At 37.4% G+C, this 20,059-nt stretch overlaps 1 protein-coding gene across 2 annotated transcripts in view; it reads left to right on the top strand.

Annotated features, from left to right (window-relative positions):
- VPS13B (vacuolar protein sorting 13 homolog B (yeast)) overlaps nt 1-20,059 on the top strand; it is a 1,072,080-nt gene that overhangs the window by 753,562 nt on the left and 298,459 nt on the right. For both annotated transcript variants that reach the window (XM_006859183.1, XM_006859184.1), the window contains exon 34: nt 729-866. In XM_006859183.1, the coding sequence (XP_006859245.1) occupies nt 729-866 (138 nt within the window). The remainder of the gene's footprint in view (nt 1-728; nt 867-20,059) is intronic.

The following is a 20,059-nucleotide window of genomic DNA, read 5'->3' as shown; positions in this document are numbered from 1 at the left end:
CTGTAATCGACCTGATCTTATCACTATCTGGATCTCTGTTCCTACATGTTTACCTTCTTTTACATTGAACTTGTTTTGATCATAGACTGATCTCCCAGATTCTCTGAGTTTTTTCTTATAGTTTTGTTCTGTTCTCAACTCTTCCTTCTGTTGACTTAATTCAGGGAGATGCTGCCACATATGTTGATCTGTAATCCATTGCATCTTTAAACATATACATGCCTTTTTAAAAAAATGCCTGAAAAGGTTGCCCTGTTCTTAGTATTTTTTTTTTTACAATATCACGTTAAAAAAACAAAAAGTAAATTCAACTGTTCAACTGTTAGCAACTCACCTGTCCATAAACTTTACCTTCTCACAAAGATGTGGTGGTGCTGGGGTGCATAGTTTCTGAGGCTGTAAATCTTTACGGGAGCAGAAAGCCTCGTCTTTTGCCCATGGAACGTTTTGTAGTTTCAAACTGCTACCAGAGCGCCATTAAAGATAGAATATTCAAAATATCTTTGCCTCATTGACTGGTTCTAGAAAATGACTTCCCACCTTGCTCTTTTAGCTTAGTTTCGGGATACAGGTTTTCCTTTGCTATTTGTGCAAATAAATGAGTCAGTGAGTATGGCATGCAATTATTTATTTAACATTTCTTTTCTCTCTTTTATCAGTTTGAACTCTTACAGCAAAATGAGGTATCTGTGATGTAATTACTGTTCATTTCAATTTTTTCCCTTCAGATCCTGGGAAGACTCTGCCAGAAGCCCTTGACTACTGCACTGTTTGGCTGCAAACTGTGCCTGGAGAAATAGACAGCAGAAGTGGTATTCCACCTTCCCTTGTAACACTGCAAATTAAAGACTTCCTTAATGGCCCAGGTAAGCAAGTCATAATTCAAGTGTGTGGACTTTATTTTTATGTGAGTATGTGGTGCTAGACTGCTAAGTCAGTTTGAACTGCAAGGTTGGTGGTTCAAGCTCCTTGGAAGCCCTGTAGAGGGTCGCTATGGGTTGGAACCGACTCGATGGCATTTAACAACAACAACATATTAGCATATACATTATATCAGTTAGACAGAAATTGACATTGTTTTGGTCAAATATGAACGTTTTGTTTTCCAGCAGTGCCTGGTTTTCAGGCTGCCCTTTCTAGAAATCAAAAGGCAAACATACATTTATGAATTAAATTTACCTTTAATTTTACAAAAATTAATTATCTATGAAAGAATAGTTGACTAGAACCAAAGACCCAAGATTGATAGTTCTAACTTTTGTACTAATTAAATCTGTGATCCTAGGAAGTTGAATCTAATTTCCTTTCCTCAATTTCCTCACCTAAAAAATCAAAGAATGAAGTGAATGGACAGGTGCTTGAGTAAGATACATGATATGCATATTTAAGAGTGCTTACATACATTGGATAGATAAATATGCTTATTTCAAATGCTTAGCAAGGTGTTGAGGTGTGTGGTTTTTAGGTGCCATAGATATCGAGTTGGTTCCACATCATATTAACCCCATATGCAACACTGGAGCTTTCTGCTCCCATAAAGATTTCCAAAACACTGGCGAGTCCAGTATCTTCCTCACAGTCATTACTATACTTGAGCTCATTGCTGCAGCCACTTCCTCACTATATCTCATTGAGGGGTTTCCTGATTTTTGCCGACCCTCTATCTTACCCAACACGATGCCCTTCTCCAGGGACTGATCCTTCCTCATACCACATCTGTAAAACATGATGAAGTCTCGCCATCCTTGTTTCTAAGAAACATTCTGACTGTACTTCTTCCAAACACTTGTTCATTCTTCTGACAGCCAATGGTGTGTTCAGTAGTGGTCAACACCATAATTCAAAGGCATAAATACTTCTGGCTTCTTATTCATTGTCCAACTTTTGCATGCATGTGAAGTGATTGAAAATACCATAGCTTAGGGGTTTGTTGTTGCTAAGGTGCTGTTGAGTCAGTTTTGACTCATAGTGACCCTGTATAGCGTTTCCTAGGCTATAATTCTTTACACAGGCAGAAAGCTACCGCTTTCTCCCACAGAGTGCCTGGTGAATTTGAATTGCTAACCTAGTGATTACCAGTCCAGTGCTTATCCTACACAGCACCACCAGAAGCCCATGGCTTAGAGATGTTATTGTTGTTTAGTGCTGTCAAGTTGGTTCCAACTTACAACAACTTTCTATATGGGGTTTCCGAGGAGCAGCTGGTAGGTTTGAACCACCAACCTCGCGGTCAGTGCATTATCCTGCAGTGCCACACCAGGAGTGGCTGAGTGGGTTTAAATTGTCAATCTTGTGGCTCCCAGTCCAGTGCTATGGCTACCAGTCCAGTGCTTACCATACAGCATCCCCAGCACTCTGTGGCTTAGGGATACAGATATAAAATTTTACTGTATGATTATTATGTGCCAGGCAGTACGTGCTTTATACATTCAGATAAACCCAAGGAGTAGACATGACCTTATTTATCCCTATTCTGTAATAAGAACACTAAGATTTAGAAAGGTGAAATAATGTACCTAAGGTCCTAGCCAAAGAAGGAGCTATTTAAACCTAGGTCTTTATGACCCCAAAGACCTAGACTTTTAACTTTTGCACTGTGGAATTTTAGCATAACAAGGTTTTTCCACTTTTTCCTGTTCTTGTTTTCATTGCTTTTCATGTTCTTCCTTCTTTTCTTCTGTTTTTCTATTATTTTCCCCTCACTCCAGTAAGGTCTTAGCTATTTATTTTACTCCTACATTTAACTTTTCCTTTTGTTGTTTTATACTTAAAGTGTGTCAGAACATGTTAGTCATCAAACTAATTGTTTCTTCATTAAGAATGTGTAAAACAATGAAATGACGCTCTTATGCTGTCTAGTGGTACTGTGTAAGACTTGAGTTGAGTGACAGATATCCCTGGGTAGACCTTGTTGAGTATGTGCCATGTCATGCCAATTCACTTATGGCCCCCAACTACAGGTAGTGCAGGCCACTCATATGTCTGGAGTAAACAGCTTGAGACCACCTATGCTGGTTTGTTCTCTCAGGCCCAGTACTTCTTAAGCATGTTTCTTAATCACTGTGATATCAAAGGTGTAGAAGTATGAAGAACTATTTCTAATCATGATAAATATCCAGCTGTGATTTTAAAGACTCAAAGGAAGAAGCTGATGATGATGGTTAGGCAAGTCTGTAAAGTTGGTGAAATAATGGATGGATTGAGAGAAATGTGAGCCCTAATGCTCAGTTATAAGTGTGAAGTACTGTATTTCACTGAATCTAAGTTACTACCAATTGTGGAAGGAGAAAACTTGATTTTATATACTTTTAAGAGAAAAAAAATCTACCATTTGAACTGTGATATAGTGTATTCTTTTTGCATCTTTCTTGGGATATGTGGAGAATTGGACAGATTACTATGGATAAATAGGGTAAGAATATATGATTAGTTCCTAGAAGAATGACAGGGAGACTTGGGATTACCTCTTAGTTTCTCCTTTTTAGTTTCCAGTTCCTTTTTGTTTTTAGGCACAGTCTTTCACTCACTTTGGGTAGAAAATTCTGTCATCATTTACATGTAATTGAATTAAATGTGTTCGTTAAAAGAATAGCATGTGCAACTTGATAGTAAATTGTGTCCATGTTTCAAATGCAAACAGATATATTTAACTTTAAGAGAAATGTTTGTGACTCCATGAAACGTTGTGTGTATGTAATTCTAGCACTTTAAGTGGCCTTGTAGTACAAATGAGATTTCTAAAACATAGTTGTTTTTAGTTGAAATACATGCCCTTTCTAATTTTGTTTCCATTCAATAATAGCGATGATCTATTTGGGTACTCAGTCTTTTAAGTAAGTGGATTGAAATGGTGTTTTACAGTGGAATTCTCAAACTTTGAGTGTGTTTCAGGCACATATGGAGAGCTTGCTAAAAATGAATATGGTAAAGTGGATGCTCTTGATCTGGGACCTATACTTTTTAAGCACGGTTTGATATGACTGTTATATATGAAACATACATGATTTTTTAAAGAGCATCAGCTACAGTTTTTGAGGAGCAAACTGCAGATACATTTGGGGCATGGTAGAGAAGAAGAATACAAATAAAGCTAAGTAGCTTTTAAAATCTTTTTATTATGAACAATCAAAAATATTGTCTAGTGAATGGTTAAAGTACTTTAAGTCAAAACATTTTCACCAAGAGTGCATTCATTTCATAAATTATTTGAGGACAGATTGTTTGAATTATCTATCAGCTTTGTGGAATTTCCACTAAAACACTAACCTAAAAACTTTAAAATGCTTAAGTATTCACTGTCATAGTCAAAATTTTTCCTACTAAAATAATTTGACTTATAAAGTAGATAAGTATGAGTCCCTCAGTGGCGCAAATGGTTGAGTGCTTGACTACTCATAAAATGTTGGTGTCAGCTTGAGCCTACCCAGAAGAGAGACCTCAGAAGACACCCTGGAGATCTGCTTCAAGGTCACTGCCTTTCAAACGCTCTGCACACATAGGGGGGTAACCATGATCTGACATCAGTTCCACAGCAACTGACAGCAACAATGGCTATGTGACACTATGTGGCTGTGTAGCTCCTAATTGTAAAATAGATAAATATTCATAAAATAATTACATTCTCTTACCACACAGCAAGCCAGAGCATCTCTCTATATTAAGACACCAGAAAGCTTTCACAAGTGGCAAAATTGCAAATTAAACGGGAGTCAGGACACATTAAACCACTTCTTGCCATATGACTATATTATTTTACAGATATGGGGAAGCTAAAAAAATATGTTTTTTTTCCAGATTTTAGAGTAACAGTATACTAAGGGTAGGATCATTTATACGGAGACTGGAGAAACAAGCTTTAGCTTTATAATACTCCCGATATCATCCCCTTCTTTTGAGAAATGAAATGGCTTTGTTTAGTATTACATTTAATGCTCCTATTTTTTACATATTATTATTTTTAATTATCATTAGAAAGCGTTGGGCTGCCATTAGTTTTGAAATCTATTTGCGCATATATTTAAGTCTCTTCTCAAATAGTATATTGCATATGCTACATCTCTAAAGTATTATATAAGAAGTCCTGAAGATACTGAGTTAGCCAGTTTGATGGCTCAAACCCACTACACTGGCAGGATAAAGATTTTTTTCTTGCTTTCAACAAAGATTCCGGTAGCATTAAAACTTATGACCCGTGAAAGGTGGAAGAATTACTGCTTATAAATAACTAAACTTACATTTTCTTCAGAATAGTTATGAACTTAACAGCTTTTGAGTTCAGCCTTTTGGGTTTATTTTTCAGGGATTCTTGTATCTAAACAAAGTAGCGCAAAAAACGCTTTTTAGCATTTGATTTTAGAAGAATAATTCAAGTTCAGGGGTATTCCCTTATTTCCTCTGTTCTTTTAATGGTGTTTTACAGAAAATGGCAGGTCCCAACTTCTACGTCAAAAACCTCTTCAAAGTTCTCCCAGCCCCCACCTTTTTCCTTCTGAGGCAACAATTGTACCCATTAGCAAGGTCAGTGGCTTGGAGAAACCTGGAAAACAGCAGCTACCAGAAACCCACTAGAATAATATCTCCAGCAGGTGATAGATTAGTTGGAACAAATTGGAACCATTGCAGTTCAGCCATTCTGGTTTCTTTCAAGCTGTTTTTAAAATGTCGTCATTTTAATACACAACCTAAACCCCTTAGAACAGTCCACAGCAGGCTAATTTGAATCATATGATGTGTCACTGCCCTCAGCTGACATGAGCTCCAGTCCATGTGTGAAGCCATAATAAATCCATTCCCAACCGAGGAAAATTCCCCGTGAGAAGGTGAACTAATCCCGGCCTCACACTGGCATGCTGGCCCTCCATAATTGAAAGCAGAGCCACCTGTTCCCAGCACAGTCCGCCTGTAGAGACAAAATGAGCATTAGATTAGATATTTCTTATAGTGAAAAATCATTCATCCCGCTTGCAAATTTAAGTTCAGCTGTGTGCTCCTTAGTATGACATCATTCAAAAACATAGGAATGTGCCCACTTGATCCCAGTTTTAAAGTTTTGCTAACCATAGACTTTCTTAACTGTGAAAGGAGAATTTTTTTTTTTTAATTTAATGAGAGCTGACACGTGAGAAGCCCTGGTAAAGGTGCAGATTTTTCTAATTAACTCAGGATCATTTGCAAAAACATTTGAGCTCCCTGGTAGTTTCTTCATTGTTCTTGTGCAGAACAATTTCTGAACCACTGCTGCTAGCCCTGAAGTGACATTTAAATGATGACAAAGGAAAAAAATGTGACAAACTGGCAAATTTCCAAGTCATTTCTGTCTTATTATAAATGAATAATCAGCATACCAGATTCTTCATAGAATTTAAGCTACATGGTTATGTCAAATACAAAATTATAAATGCAATTTCACATGTTTTATTTTAGTGTACATGGTGTGTATATTGAAACACCTAGTCATTGTTGTCTTTTTCTCTTAATAAAATCACTTCTTTAGTCTTCTTCCTGTTTCACCTCATTAATTTACATATTTTTCAATGTTTCTGATTTTACTCTAGCGTTAAACTTGTTTCATCTCTGGTTTTTTGTGATTCTTGTTTTAAAAATTTATTTGGCTTAATTGATTGTAATCCTTTTTTGAGTATTCTCTTTGCTTCTGTTATGCTTTATGGATTAACTTGCTGTTTTATAGTTGCCAATAATTTTAATTTCTGCTTTAAAAAAAAATTCCTAAACTTTCTAAACTATCTCATTTCTACAAACCTCTTTTATGTGAAGTAAAATGTGTATTTAACAGTGCAAAATATTATTTCAAAAGACTTCTCTGATAAAGCAATACACCATTCATATGTGTTAATTTATTTGAATATAAGCAGAATTTTAAGGTGTTTATGTGTGTTTAAAAAGTATATTTGAACTTCTTGGTAAAGTTTGCCTTTATGTTTTATGAGTACTGTGAACTACTCAGTGGGAATCAACTCAGGTTTATTAAAAGGTGGCTGTCTCACGGAGTATAAGATAAATCAGATGATATCTCTTGTTCAATAAGTGACATTTTTTATAGTAGAGAATGAAAGAAAAAGATGATGTTTTAATTCAAGAAGATTTAAAGCTACAGAAAATGTTTTAGGAAGTAAATTTATATAATCAATTATTGTTTCTTAGCATTGTGCTTATAGCTACCCCAGTGCTCCTTTTTTCTTTCCAACAACAGAGCTAAGACTCAGACCCTAATCACTACAGTCTTCTCTCCATCTAGGTTCATTTATAGCCATCCTAACAGGCTACCTTTTCCATTTAAGAACTGTAAACTAGTTAATAAAATTGTAAAAACCTTCCCTTTTACATTTGCTCAGTTTTATGGGTTTCAGTTTGTATCATCAACATCATATTATCATAGCTTCTCTTCTCCATAATTAATCAAAAGAAAATAGTAAACTGTAGGATAAGCACTGGACTGCTAACCACAGGGTCAGTGTTTCAAACCCCCCCACTGCTCCTTGGAAACCCTATGCAGTGTCGCTATGAGTCAAAACTGACTCAATGGCACTTAACAACAACATAACAAATAAACAGGTGTTCTAAGATCCCTTCACGTTCTAAAACGATGAATGTAGTCTGTGGATCTCTTTTTCACATTTACTTTTACAAGAAATATTATGAGCACTGACGGTGTACAAAGTATTGAAAATATAGTGGTTACCAAAAAGAAAGAAACAGCGCCTTTACTCAAGAAATACACATAGTCTAAGAAAAAAATAAGTGCAATGGTGTCATCACAGAAGCCAAGGGAAGTGTGCTTCACGTAATCAACAGTGTCAAACAGTGCTTCAAGAGTCAGTAAGATTAGAAATAGAAAAATATATAGTGGATTTATATTTATTGTGATTACAGTGTCTCCCCAACTCCCAAATTGGATTTGACCTGGGTGAATACTAGTCTAAAATGCAATGATGATTAAGCAGAGGTAAAGAAGGAGCTCTGGTAGCGTAGTGGTTACGAATCGGGCTACGAACCTCAGGGTCAGCAGTTCGAAACTACCAGCTCTTCCGCGGGAGAAAGATGAGGCTTTCTGCTCCCATAAAAGATTTACAGCCTCAGAAACCCTGTACTGGGTCGCTATGAGTCGGAACCGACTCCACGGCACATAACAACAACAACAACAAAAGAAACAGCGGCAGACAGCAGAAATAACTCTTCTAAGAAATATAACTGTGAAGAGCAAGAATAGGGGTAGTGTGCTTAATAATAAGGGACCTTTGAGATCAGAGTTACTGATTTTATTTTATAATGAAAGAGAATTGCTTTTTCTCCTGTCTAAACACCAGTAAGAAGGTTCCAGTTGAGAAAGGAGAAGATTCAGTATATATGTTGAAGGACAGGATTTAGATATTCTGCATAACAAGTTAAGGAAGGGAAGGAAAATTGTAGCATATGTAGGTCGCGTTTCAGTTTGTTAGCAAGAAACTGAGAGACATTTTAGTGACCATGAAGCTACAAGCAGGATTACCTGCTGAGAGTCAAGAAGCATGGAAGAAGTTTAATGGTTTGGAGGCAAATGGGAGAGATTTGAAATTCTATTCCAGCCTGACTTCTTCCTCATATACCATACTTATTCTCATTTCAATGTCTTTAAAAAAAAAAAGATTTCAAACCTATGTGACAGTAGACCAAATACCATAACGAACCTCCTGCTTACAGCATTTGCCAGTTATGGCCAATGTCTCACATATGTATACCCCTGTGAACTTCCCCACACTTGGAGCAAATCCCATGAGTCATACTATTTCATCTGTAGTATTTAAATATGTGTCTCTAAAAGATAATAACTTTGAAAAACATAGCTACTGTACCATCATCAAACCTAAAATTGTCCCTGAGTATTGTCAAATATCCAGTCAGTTTTCAAATTTTCAATTAATTTATGAATGTCATAATACATGTTCTTTTGTAGGTGTTTGTGCATATGTATGAAGGAGCTTTAAAAAATTTCATGGAAAACTGAGATTAAAAGATAATAGAATTTACCACAGACTTTTGAAGCTTCTTCATAAATATTTTAGAAGTTTATATGTTTGTTTGTATTCAGAGCCAGTTAAGACTGATTGCTATTGTTTTGTATGTCTTTCATATTTCTTTAAATCGGTAGGTTTCTACCTCCATCTTCGTCATCTCGTACACTTTACGTATTGAAGAAACCAGATTATTTATCTTAACAGCTTACCATAGTTTGTATTTTGTCTGTTCTACTGTTCCTCTGGGTTTTTTTTTTTCTACGTCTGAATTCATAGTTTTCTTCATCTTAGGTTTTTTTGTCTTTTTTTTTTTTAAGCAAGACTGTAAGAGGTACTGTGTTGTTCCACCAGGATGCACATAATATTTGAAGGTCTTCCTTTTTGTCATGCTAGCAGCCATTGATGCTCAGTGCCTAAATTCGTAGAAGGCTGGAAAATGGTTGTATTCTAGTTCTAGAATTCCTTTTTACACATTAGCTGCAATATTTCTAATTGAGAAACTTTCCCTCATACGCTCTTTGGTTACTTAATGGTATTGTTCATCAAGAAAAGCAGAATAAATGGATTATTATTTCCACTATTTACTCCATTGGTCACCAGTGAGTTGTTATTTGGTATTAGTCTAAACTCATTATTTTTATGTTCATCATTGGCACTGGAAGGTGGTGTAGCTTGGCTTCCCTGATGTTTGCAACCTTGGTGCTCCCTGATCAATATATATAATCCTCCCTCCTCTTCCTTTACTCTTCGTGTACAGTCTTAAGTCCCATTTCCTTCAATTCTCTTTTCTCTTTCATTTTAGTAAACATTGATCTCTCAGTTACATCTTTCTCAAAACTCTTGTTAATGCATTTTCACTGAATTTATCTCAAAATATTTGGCATCTTCTAAATCTCATCTACTATCTGTGCGAGGATGGGTATGCCACCACTGAGAATACTTTACAAAAAAAATAAAAAGAGACACAGATACCAAATAAACTACCAAAATGAGGGTAGCAGCACAATTTACTTAGCTTTCTCCAGTGACAGCTTAGAGAGGCTTATTTAGAGTAATTCAGTTGAATACATTCATTTTAGAAAATTAGTATACTCTTGTTATAAATTTCAACGCAATGGCATTGTAGTCGAAACAGTCAGTGCTTAGCCATAAGATTATGCATGTCAGTAATTTTTAAGTACAACTACTCCTCACTAATGGACTGATTCATTATCTTACATTTCACATTTACAAAAATAGTACAAAAAAAATCTGCCCCTTTTGCACTTTAACAATGTATGTCAGGCAGTAACAAACACTGAGGTGCAAGGCAAGAGTTACATTAGCTGATGCATCAACTTGTCTGGGCTGTGATTCTCAGCAGTTTGGTAACTATGTAGTAATGCTGTTTGGCAGTTGTGTGATGATGTAGCCATTTGTTGATCCATTTTTATTTCATGCTGATTTGCCCATAATGGCCTGATCTTTGGAACATAACCATGTTGATAAGTGAGGAGCGATATAGTGGTAATGCTCAGATCCCAGTGATAAGCACAGTGAACTGCTGCTGGCTGACCCATGTCAGGGACACATATTAGTCCCCATCTGTAAGCATCCTTACCAGCACATGGACCAGGGGCAACATATACCCAATTCTACTTCATTTATTACTACTGTAGGATAAACACCAGACTACTAATTGCAAAGATTAGCACTCCTTGAAAACCCTGTACAAGGTTGCTATGAGTTGGAAGTGACTTGATGGCATTTAACAAAACAATTGAGGTCTTCCTCCACTGAATTCTTTATATTCCCTCCCTTAACTGAAAACACATTGATGTTACCCCATGGCCAGCTCCCCAGGTTCCCTAGCTCTCCTCCCTGTCAGTGCTCAGCCCACTGAGATTATACATACCTCTTTTTGTCCACTGGAACCAAACTCTGAATTGGAATTGCTGAGCAAAAGAGAAAACTATACTATATGGCATAGTAATAAACAAAATATTTTTTATTTAAGTTACTATAATTGATAAAATCAAGCTTAATTACCGATGTTAGTTCTGTGTTTTCGATTTACCTCACTAAGGGGAAGGGAAAAGCCTATCATTATTGTGTCTGTACGTAGCCTCACATGTATGCACTAACTATTCCTAGCAAGCATTGCTTGTATAAAAACATTTTTGTCTTTTGCAAATAAAATTCCAAAGGAAGAAACACTTAACAAAGAAGTTTTCTTTCATAAATGTTATGATTTGGTTATAACAAGCCATATTGAATCCATTGGGTTTTTGGTAATAGATTTCAAAATACATCATAAATGAAAGTAATATGATGACTAATGGGTCAAGTAAAGTTGGAACATTTTAAATGAGAAAATAGCTGGAACAGTTTTCAGGAAACTTTTCCAGTTGATTTTTGGTCCCCCACAAGGTGTGCATTAACATAAACTCCGGGGAATCACCTTTGGGGCTTGAATTCCCTCTCTGATTTCATTATTACAATATGATTCTTTTCCGTCTGCTGTTAGTCATCTCCTACGGTGATGGGAGCATAAAATGAGTGTAATTTATTTGTATTTGTCTAATCTCCTTTAAACTCAATAGTCATTCCATCATTTTGTTTCCTGGTAGCTGTTCGGAAAGTTTTGAAGGGCAATTAGAATCTAATAATTGACAGGCGTGAGTTTACTTGGTAACTTAAAAAGACAAGAGTGTGTTCTGGGATGGTGAGAAAAGAGATCTGGCAGAAAATTAGGTGACTCAGCTGGGAGATTCTCTATTATTACATATTCCTAAAATCTAAACTCTGAAAATAATCCATTTATTAAAGTTCAACAAGGACTATGAAAAAGTTTTAAACTCTTCAACAGAGTCTGATAGTAATTATAATAAAACCCACATTAACAATCTATGCCTGAGTCTTTATCCGATTATATTTCCAGTTCTTGTAAACCTTCATTATATATAGCTTGCACTGTCTTTGTTGAGTAAAATTCTGTTTTTTAAATGTTTTCTCCTTAACAATGAAGTTCATGTTTTTCAGTGCTTTTTTAGAAAGTATTAAAAAGCCCCAAATAACTGGATTGCTCAATTTTTATTTTTTATGTTTAAAAATGCCAAGCTTTTTGCTACATAATTTTTCCCTTTTGTAAAAATAATTTTCCTGTCATTATGAGACTGTGAAAATATTTGCAATAAAGGCACTAATTTTCTACCAAAGAAAAGTGCCTTGCTCATTCAAGGGTGTGAAAGTCTGGATACAGTGAGCAATAAAAATAGCAATGCAGATTTGCTGAATTATTAGATGTGGCAACGATTTCATGATTTTCATCGAAAGTTTCATGCATGTTGATAATATTCTTCATGTGTTTTATGTTGCTTTTGAAGGAATTCTGTAGGATAACAGGATAGCCTCATCTCAGCTCTGCTTTTCCAGTTCTTGGCCTATAGTACTCCTCAACTTGCCCACCTGGCTTATATTGGGTTTACTTCAGACTTACTGTTTATACAGAGAACGAGACATGTGCTGTAAGGAACTTAGCTCAGCACTCTCCCTGTAGGGTGGCAATGATGAGAGAAGTTCTGGGACCCACTGGAAGCACCATGCACAGATGTTACACTATACAAAAACACACCAAAATCATTTGAAAGGTGAACTCTTTTAATGTTGCAAATATTATTTTGTTTCTTATTAAGATTTAAAGTAACTGTCTTATACTACATGTAGCTTTAGTAGCTTTTTGGTTTTTTTCTGACCACCTGTGAGATTTTTGAACTTTCTAAAAATTTTCATCACCTACTACTCAGTGAGTACAATAAGTGTTGTAATCCTAGGTTCAAGGCCATCCTAAGAATAGGGTCTTGACTTCTTCATATTATCAAATATCAAGGCAATGAGTTTCTGGGGATTCAGAACCATATTCTCAGGGTCAGTTGGTTTAAAATAGACCACAGAAAACCCTGTACAAGGTCGCTGTGAGTTGGAACCGACTCCACAGTACACCACAGCCACTTTGGTAAGTTGCATCTGGGATCTTAAAATTTTATGAATGGCCATCTAAGGTGCTATTATTGGTCTCCACATGTGAAAGAAAGAAGAGTGTTAAGAACTGAAGATGCTTGGAATCAATTAGTCCAATGGACTAATGGAACATGTGCACATCAGTCTCTACAACTCTTAGACCAGAAGAACTACATGGTCCCCAGTTTCCACTACCAACTCCTCTGAAAAGGGTCACATTAGACATCCCCAGATAGTGTGGGAGAGAAAATGTGGGACACAACTTTGTTGTTGTCAGGTGCCTTTGAGTCAGAACTGACTCATAGCGACCCCATGTACAGCAGAACGAAACAATGTCCGATCCTGGGCCAACCTCACTACCGCTGCCACACTTGACGCCATCAATGATGCCACCTGGCCGATCCATCTCGTTGGGGGTCTTCCTCTTTTTCTCTGACCCTCCACCTTACCCAGCATGACATCCTTCTCCAGTGACTGTTCCCTCCTGACAATATGTCCAAAGTATGAGAGACGAAGCTTAGACATCCTGGCCTCCAAGGAGCACTCTGACTGCACCTCTTCCAAAACAGATCTATTGATTCTTTTGGCAGTCCATGGCACTTTTAGTATTCTCCTCCAACACCACAACTCAAAGGCATCAATTCTTCTACGATCTTCCTTATTCACTGTCCAGCTTTCGCATCCATATGAGGTTATTAAAAATACCATGGCTTGGGTCAGGCGCACCTTAGTCCTCAAGCTGACATCTCTGTTCTTCAACAACTTAAAAAAAAAGTGGGGGTGGGGAATGGGGACTGGGCTTACTGGTCAGAAAGTGACTGGAGGAACCCAAGACTGTGACCCTCAGCCACTCTCCAGGCCTGGAAAGGAACTCACCATTGTGGCCCAATTTTCAGTGACGTAGTAGACAAGCAACTGAAGAAAGAAGTCCAAGGTGTACTGAAGGCATTAGCAAAGAGCAAGTCTCCTGGAATTGATGGAATACAAATTGAAATCTGTCGACAGACTGATGCAGCGCTGGGGAGGTACTCACTCATCTATGCCAAGAAATTTGAAAGACAACTACCTGGTCAACTGATAGGAATAGATCCATATCTGTGCCCATTTCAAAGAGAGGTGGCCCAACGATTTATGGAAATCATCTGATAGTATCATTAATAACACATGCAAGTACAATTTTGCTAAAGATAATACAAAAATGGCTGCAGCTATATATTGACAGAGAACTTCCAGAAATTCAAGCTGAATTCAGAAAGAGGATGTAGAATGAGGGATATCATTGATGCCCGATGGATCTTGACTGAAAATAGAGAATCCCAGAAAGATGCTTACCTGTGCTTTATTGACTACGCAAAGGCTTTCAATTGTATGGATCATGACAAGCTATGGACAATATTGAAGAGAATTAGTATTCCAAAACACTTCATTGTGCTCATGAGGAACCTGTACATAGACCAAGAGGCAGTTGTTTGAACAGAACAAAGGAACACCAAATGGTTTAAAATTAGGAAAGTTGTGCACCAGTATTGTATTCTGTCACCATAATTATTCATTCTGTATGCTGAACAAATGATTTGAGAAACTGGGTTATATGAACAAAAATGTGGCATGGGAATTGGAGGAAGACTCATTAGCAAGCTGTGATATACAGATGATACAAATTAGCAACTTGTGATATACAGATGATACAACCTTGCTTGCTGAAAGAGAAGAGGACTTAAAATACTTACTGATGAAGATCAAAGACTACAGTCTTTGGTATGGGTTGCACCTCAATGTAAAGATAATAAAAATCCTCATCACTGGACAAATAAACAACATCCATATAAACGGAGAAAAGATTGAAGTTGTTAAAGACTTCATTTTGCTCAGATCAACCATCAACACTTATGGAAGCAGCAGTCAAGAAGCCAAACAACATAATTGTGTTAGGCAAATTTGCTGCACAAGACCTCTTTAAAGTACTGAAGAGCAAAGATGTCAGTTTGAGGACTAAGTTGTGCCTGACCCAAGCCATGATGTTTTCAATAACCTCATATGCATGTGAAAGTTGGACAGTGAATAAGAAAGACCATCAAAGAATTGATGTGTTTGAGTTATGGTATTGGAGGAGAATATTAAAAGTACCATGGACCGCCTAAAGAACAAACAGATCTGTCTTAGAAGTACAGCCAGAGTGCTCCTTGGAAGCTGGGATGGCCAGAAGTAATTTCTCATAATTTGAACATATGATCAGGAGGGACCAGTCCCTGGTGAAGGATATCATGTTTGAAAGTGGAGGGTCGGAGAAAAAGAGGTAGACCCCCTGCGAGATAGCACAGTGACAGCAATGGTGTTATGAGTCAGTACCGACTCAATGGCCCCTAAAACAACAACAGCAAGACATCAGATATATAGAGTGGGGGGTGTAACATTAGTATTAATTATGGAATGGTCAATCATTCAAAACCTACAGGGTAACACTTAACCAAGGACAAAAGTTGAGAAAAGTTTGGAAGATAAAGTGGAATAATTGTTGTTGCATGAGGGGGTTGCAGTCATTGAAATAAAACAAAGTGTGTGATTTGTTGAATGTAAAAAGTGATGATCTTTTCTGTTAACTTTCATTTACAATGTTGTTAGATGCCATCGAGTCAATACTTGACTCACAGAGACCCTGTGCATAACAGAACGAAACACTGCCTGGTTCTGAGCCAGCCTCGCAATTGTTGCTATGTTTGAGCCCAATCCTGCTGCCACTGTGCCAGTCCATCGAGTTACTATAACAGTTGTAACAATTCACAATAAAAAGTTTTAAAAATTAAAATGCCCATTAGAAAAATTGGCAGACTTGAACAGACGTTTCATCACAGAGGATGGTCAAATTTCCTGTAGCATATGAGAAGATCTTCCACCTCATTAGTAGTGTGGCAAGTGCCAGTTATAATCACAGGTAGTGGGTATAGTATATCAACAGCATGAGTGTGTCATAAGCTGAAAATAATGAGGTCATAACATAGGTATTATTACTTTAGCACTGTTGTCTCTTTCCCAAAGCAAAGTGCATTTAAACAATAAATGCTCAATTAAGTAGTATCTCCTGATTTTTATAGTGGGATGGGGCTCAAATCTTTGTATCCTAAGGTATTCTGAATCTCCATTTTTAAGGTGGTTGCTGTTGTTGTTGTTATGTGCCATGGAGTCGGTTCCGACTCATAGCGACCCTGTACAGGGTGTAAATCTTTATGGGAGCAGAACGCCTCATCTTTCTCCCGCGGAACAGCTGGTAGTTTCGAACTGGTGACCTTGTGGTTCACAGCCCAATTTGTAACCACTATGCTACCAATTACTAAGGAGTCTCTAGGTAACACAAATAGCTAATGCTTGACTGCTAGCTGAAAGGTTGGAGGTTTGAACTCACCCAGAAACACTTGGAGAAGAAAGGTCTGGAAATCTGTTCATCGACGGTCACAGTCTTGAAATCCTATGGAGCAGTGCTACTCTGCACTCAGGGGGTCATCATGCGTCACAACTGCAACTCACATCAGCTTTAATAGAGGACAACTCTTCAGCCTTGTGATTATATAACTGAATTGTATCTAAAAGGACAAAGACCTAAAAATGAAATGCTTTCTTAATTAAAAAAAAAAAGACTAGGCTCACTGGTCAGAGAGAAATTAATGTCCCTTCAGGTCTGGAAAGGAACTCACCCTTGTGGTCCAATGTTTAGCCTAGCAGTAGATAGCATATATGGTAGACAACAACACTAGTAAGGCATGCTCACCATGGAATGGGCAATCATTCAAAGTCAGAAGGGCAACATTTACTTAAGTACCATGTTGAGAATGGATGGGAAAGTGGGTGATGGAATGGAAATAGGAACCACAGGAAGGAAGTAGGATCACTGGTTTTACATGGAGGGGATTATAATCATTGAGATGAAACAAAGTTATGATTTGTTGCGTATAAAACTGATAATCTTGTCTGTAAGCCTTCACTCAATTCACAATAAAATTTAAAAAAGAAAAAGGAATGGGGTTTTGATACATACATACATAACACTTTTGACGAGACCCTCAAGAAAAGAATCTAATGGAGATAGATGAAGTGATCAAATCAAGAGCCTTCCAGTATGAATTCAGTGGTTTGAGAATGTGTCAGCCAGAAACCATCACCACAAAAAGTTAAAATTGAAAATTTACTCTTCAGAATTTGCCAAGAAAAATACATGTAAAAGCATTTAAGTTAGAGGTTTAAATAATTAAACTTTTCAAATGATGATTTTTGTAATTTGGTAGCATTTGTACTTCTGAAATTATTAACATTTAAGACCACACTAACACTTTGGGAACAAACTGCTTGTAAGGGAGGGAGAACCAAGATACTGCTTCAGATGTTTTTGTTGATGGAATGTTTTGAGTCCTAGTTTATCATTATATATGAACCTGTGATCTCATAGAGATGTATGATTCTTACAAGATAGACTACAACAGGCAACTGTAATTAATTTTGCATTTCTCTTTTGAGCTTTCATTTTGCTCTGAATAAATATTGTTAACTGTATATTTATGCTGCTTTGGGAAATGGACCTTTCTTTTCTAATTTCAGATTATTCAAAGAAACTGTGTTTGCTAGGGAAAACATGGATTACCAAAATGATCGCATGCTCAACTACTATGTGAAAGATTGATAGGATTAGGTCAATAATGTAACTCAAACAGGTTCAGAATTGAAATTCACCAGTATAATTTGACTTTTAATGCACATTTCTTTTTCTTAATAACAGACTTTGAACTCTACTGGTGAAAAAGTTTTTAAAATTTATTTAGTAATATAAATAGAATCACAAGAAAGAAAAATTTCCTCAAAATCAAGCTACTTTGGATCTTGCCAACTTGATTTCTGCTTTTGAGTTTTACTGCCCCAACTGACTCTAGTCTAAGTGTTAAGTTGAAGCCCCTCCTATTCGTGTGTGGCACTGTAGAATAATCACTGGACTACTAACTGCACGGGGGCAGATCAAACCCATTAGCCACTCTCGGAAACCACATACATGGTCGCTGTGAGTCAGAACCAATTTTGAAGCACAAAATAACAACAAATGTTTATGTGTCACAACCTTTGTTATTAATGAGGTCAGGGATGGTCCTGTGACTTCCATAACATTTTGCAGTAGCATTCCAGCTTTCTCACCCTCTCCAGAGAAGCCACCCTGACCTCACCAGGAAAAGGTTTAGCATGATGGTTCCCTTTCCTTTTTGGAGGTGCCAGGAGGAGTGCAAAGTAAACCTGAAAAACTGACCTGGTACCAAGTTGATTAGCACTTGTGCCTAAACTGGATGTATAAGAGCCATAGGCACTTTCAGATCCTTTGAAGCCTTTTGAAAAGCACACATGTGAGTGAAAAATAATGAAGAGTGGCGAAACTGTCCTCTTAGCCATGGGACAGTCATTGAAATAACTGATGTTTTTGTTTTTTAAGTTAATATACAATAAAATTTACCCTTTTGGGGGGTCACATAGTGACCCTGTATAGGGTTTCTGAGGAGCAGTTGGTGGGTTTGAACCAGCGGCCTTGTGGTGCTTATGCTACAGCCCCTCTCCAGGACTCCTACCATAAGTGTAGACTTGTCACCACTACCACAATCATTGTAAAGACCAGCACCATCACCCTAAAACATTCTCTCCTGCTACTCCCACCCCATCATCCCCTACAACACACACTGTTCTTCATCATTTTAAGACTTTTTTTTCTGCCTTTTGAGACTATCGCATAAATGGAATCATATGGCATATAACTGTTGGTTACTGGCTTTATTCACTCATAAAATGCCTTTGAAATCCATCCATGTTGTTACATGTAACAATACTCCATTACTTTTTATTACTGAGTAGTACTCCATCATACTTGTTTAATAATTTATCCATTAAGCATCATCTAGGTTGTTTCCAGTTTTGGTGATTAGGAACAGAACGGCTTTCCTGTGTAGGTTATTGTATAAATGTAAGTTCTCATTTCTCTGCAGAAATATCTCATATTGGTAAGGTGTATGTTCAGTGTATGTTTATGAGGAACTGCCAAAATGGTTTCCAAAATGGCTATATCATTTCAATGTATGCTAGTCCTCATGTGGTGCACTGTGGGTTAATGCACTGGACTTCAAAGTCAGTTTGAACCACAAGGTCAGTGCTTCAAGCTTACCAGCCATGGACTGACTCGACGGCACTTAACAACAGCAATATATGAGAGTTCTGATAGCTCTGTGTCCTCAAAGGATAATCCAGTTTACAATCCATTCCCTTTTGGTTGGAGAGCTGAGTCTCTTGCTTTCTCAAAAATTGTTGGTCATGAGTTGCCTTCATGTCTTGGAGGCCATCTTTTCCTTCTTGTATGACCACCAAACTGTCAAAGTAGCAGTGGCATATAGCACTCTTCTCATCCTTTGAATCTGACTTCCTTTCTGCCTTCTTCATCTGCCCTTTAAAGGGCTCATATAATAAGGTCAGACCTATCAGTAAATCTCCATGTCTTAAATTCAGCTGATCTGGGACTTTAACAAAAACTGAAAAATTCTTCACATCATAGCAGTACCTAGATTACATTAGTGTTTGACTAAATAACTAATTGTTTGGAATCTTAGGGATAGCGGAGCATCTTTAAAAATCTGCCCACCACAGAACCAGAGTAGGATGTATTGGCATGCTACAGCATAGAATGACCAATCTTTGGTTGATGTTGTTAGGTGCCATTAAGTCAGTACCCACCCATAGCGACCTTATTCACAGCAGAATGAAACACTGCCCGATCCTGGGCCAAACTCACTATTGTTGCCACACTTGAGTCCATCGATGCTGCCACTTGGCCAAGCCATCTCGTTGGGGGCCTTCCTCTTTTCCTGTGACCCTCCACCTTACCAAACATGATAACCTTCTCCAGTGTCTGCTCCCTCCTTACAATATGTCCAAAGTATGAGAGATGAAGTTTGGTCATCTTGGCCTCTAAGGAGCACTCTGGCTGCACTGCTTCCAAAACGGATCTATTGGGTCTTTTGGCAGCCCATGGCACTTTC

Source organism: Chrysochloris asiatica, unplaced genomic scaffold (assembly GCF_000296735.1).
Source record: "Chrysochloris asiatica unplaced genomic scaffold, ChrAsi1.0 scaffold00031, whole genome shotgun sequence".
In the NCBI taxonomy this organism is placed as follows: Eukaryota; Metazoa; Chordata; class Mammalia; order Afrosoricida; family Chrysochloridae; genus Chrysochloris; species Chrysochloris asiatica.
The sequence above is the reverse complement of the archived record's forward strand: the minus strand, read 5'-3'. Positions and strand labels throughout refer to the sequence as shown.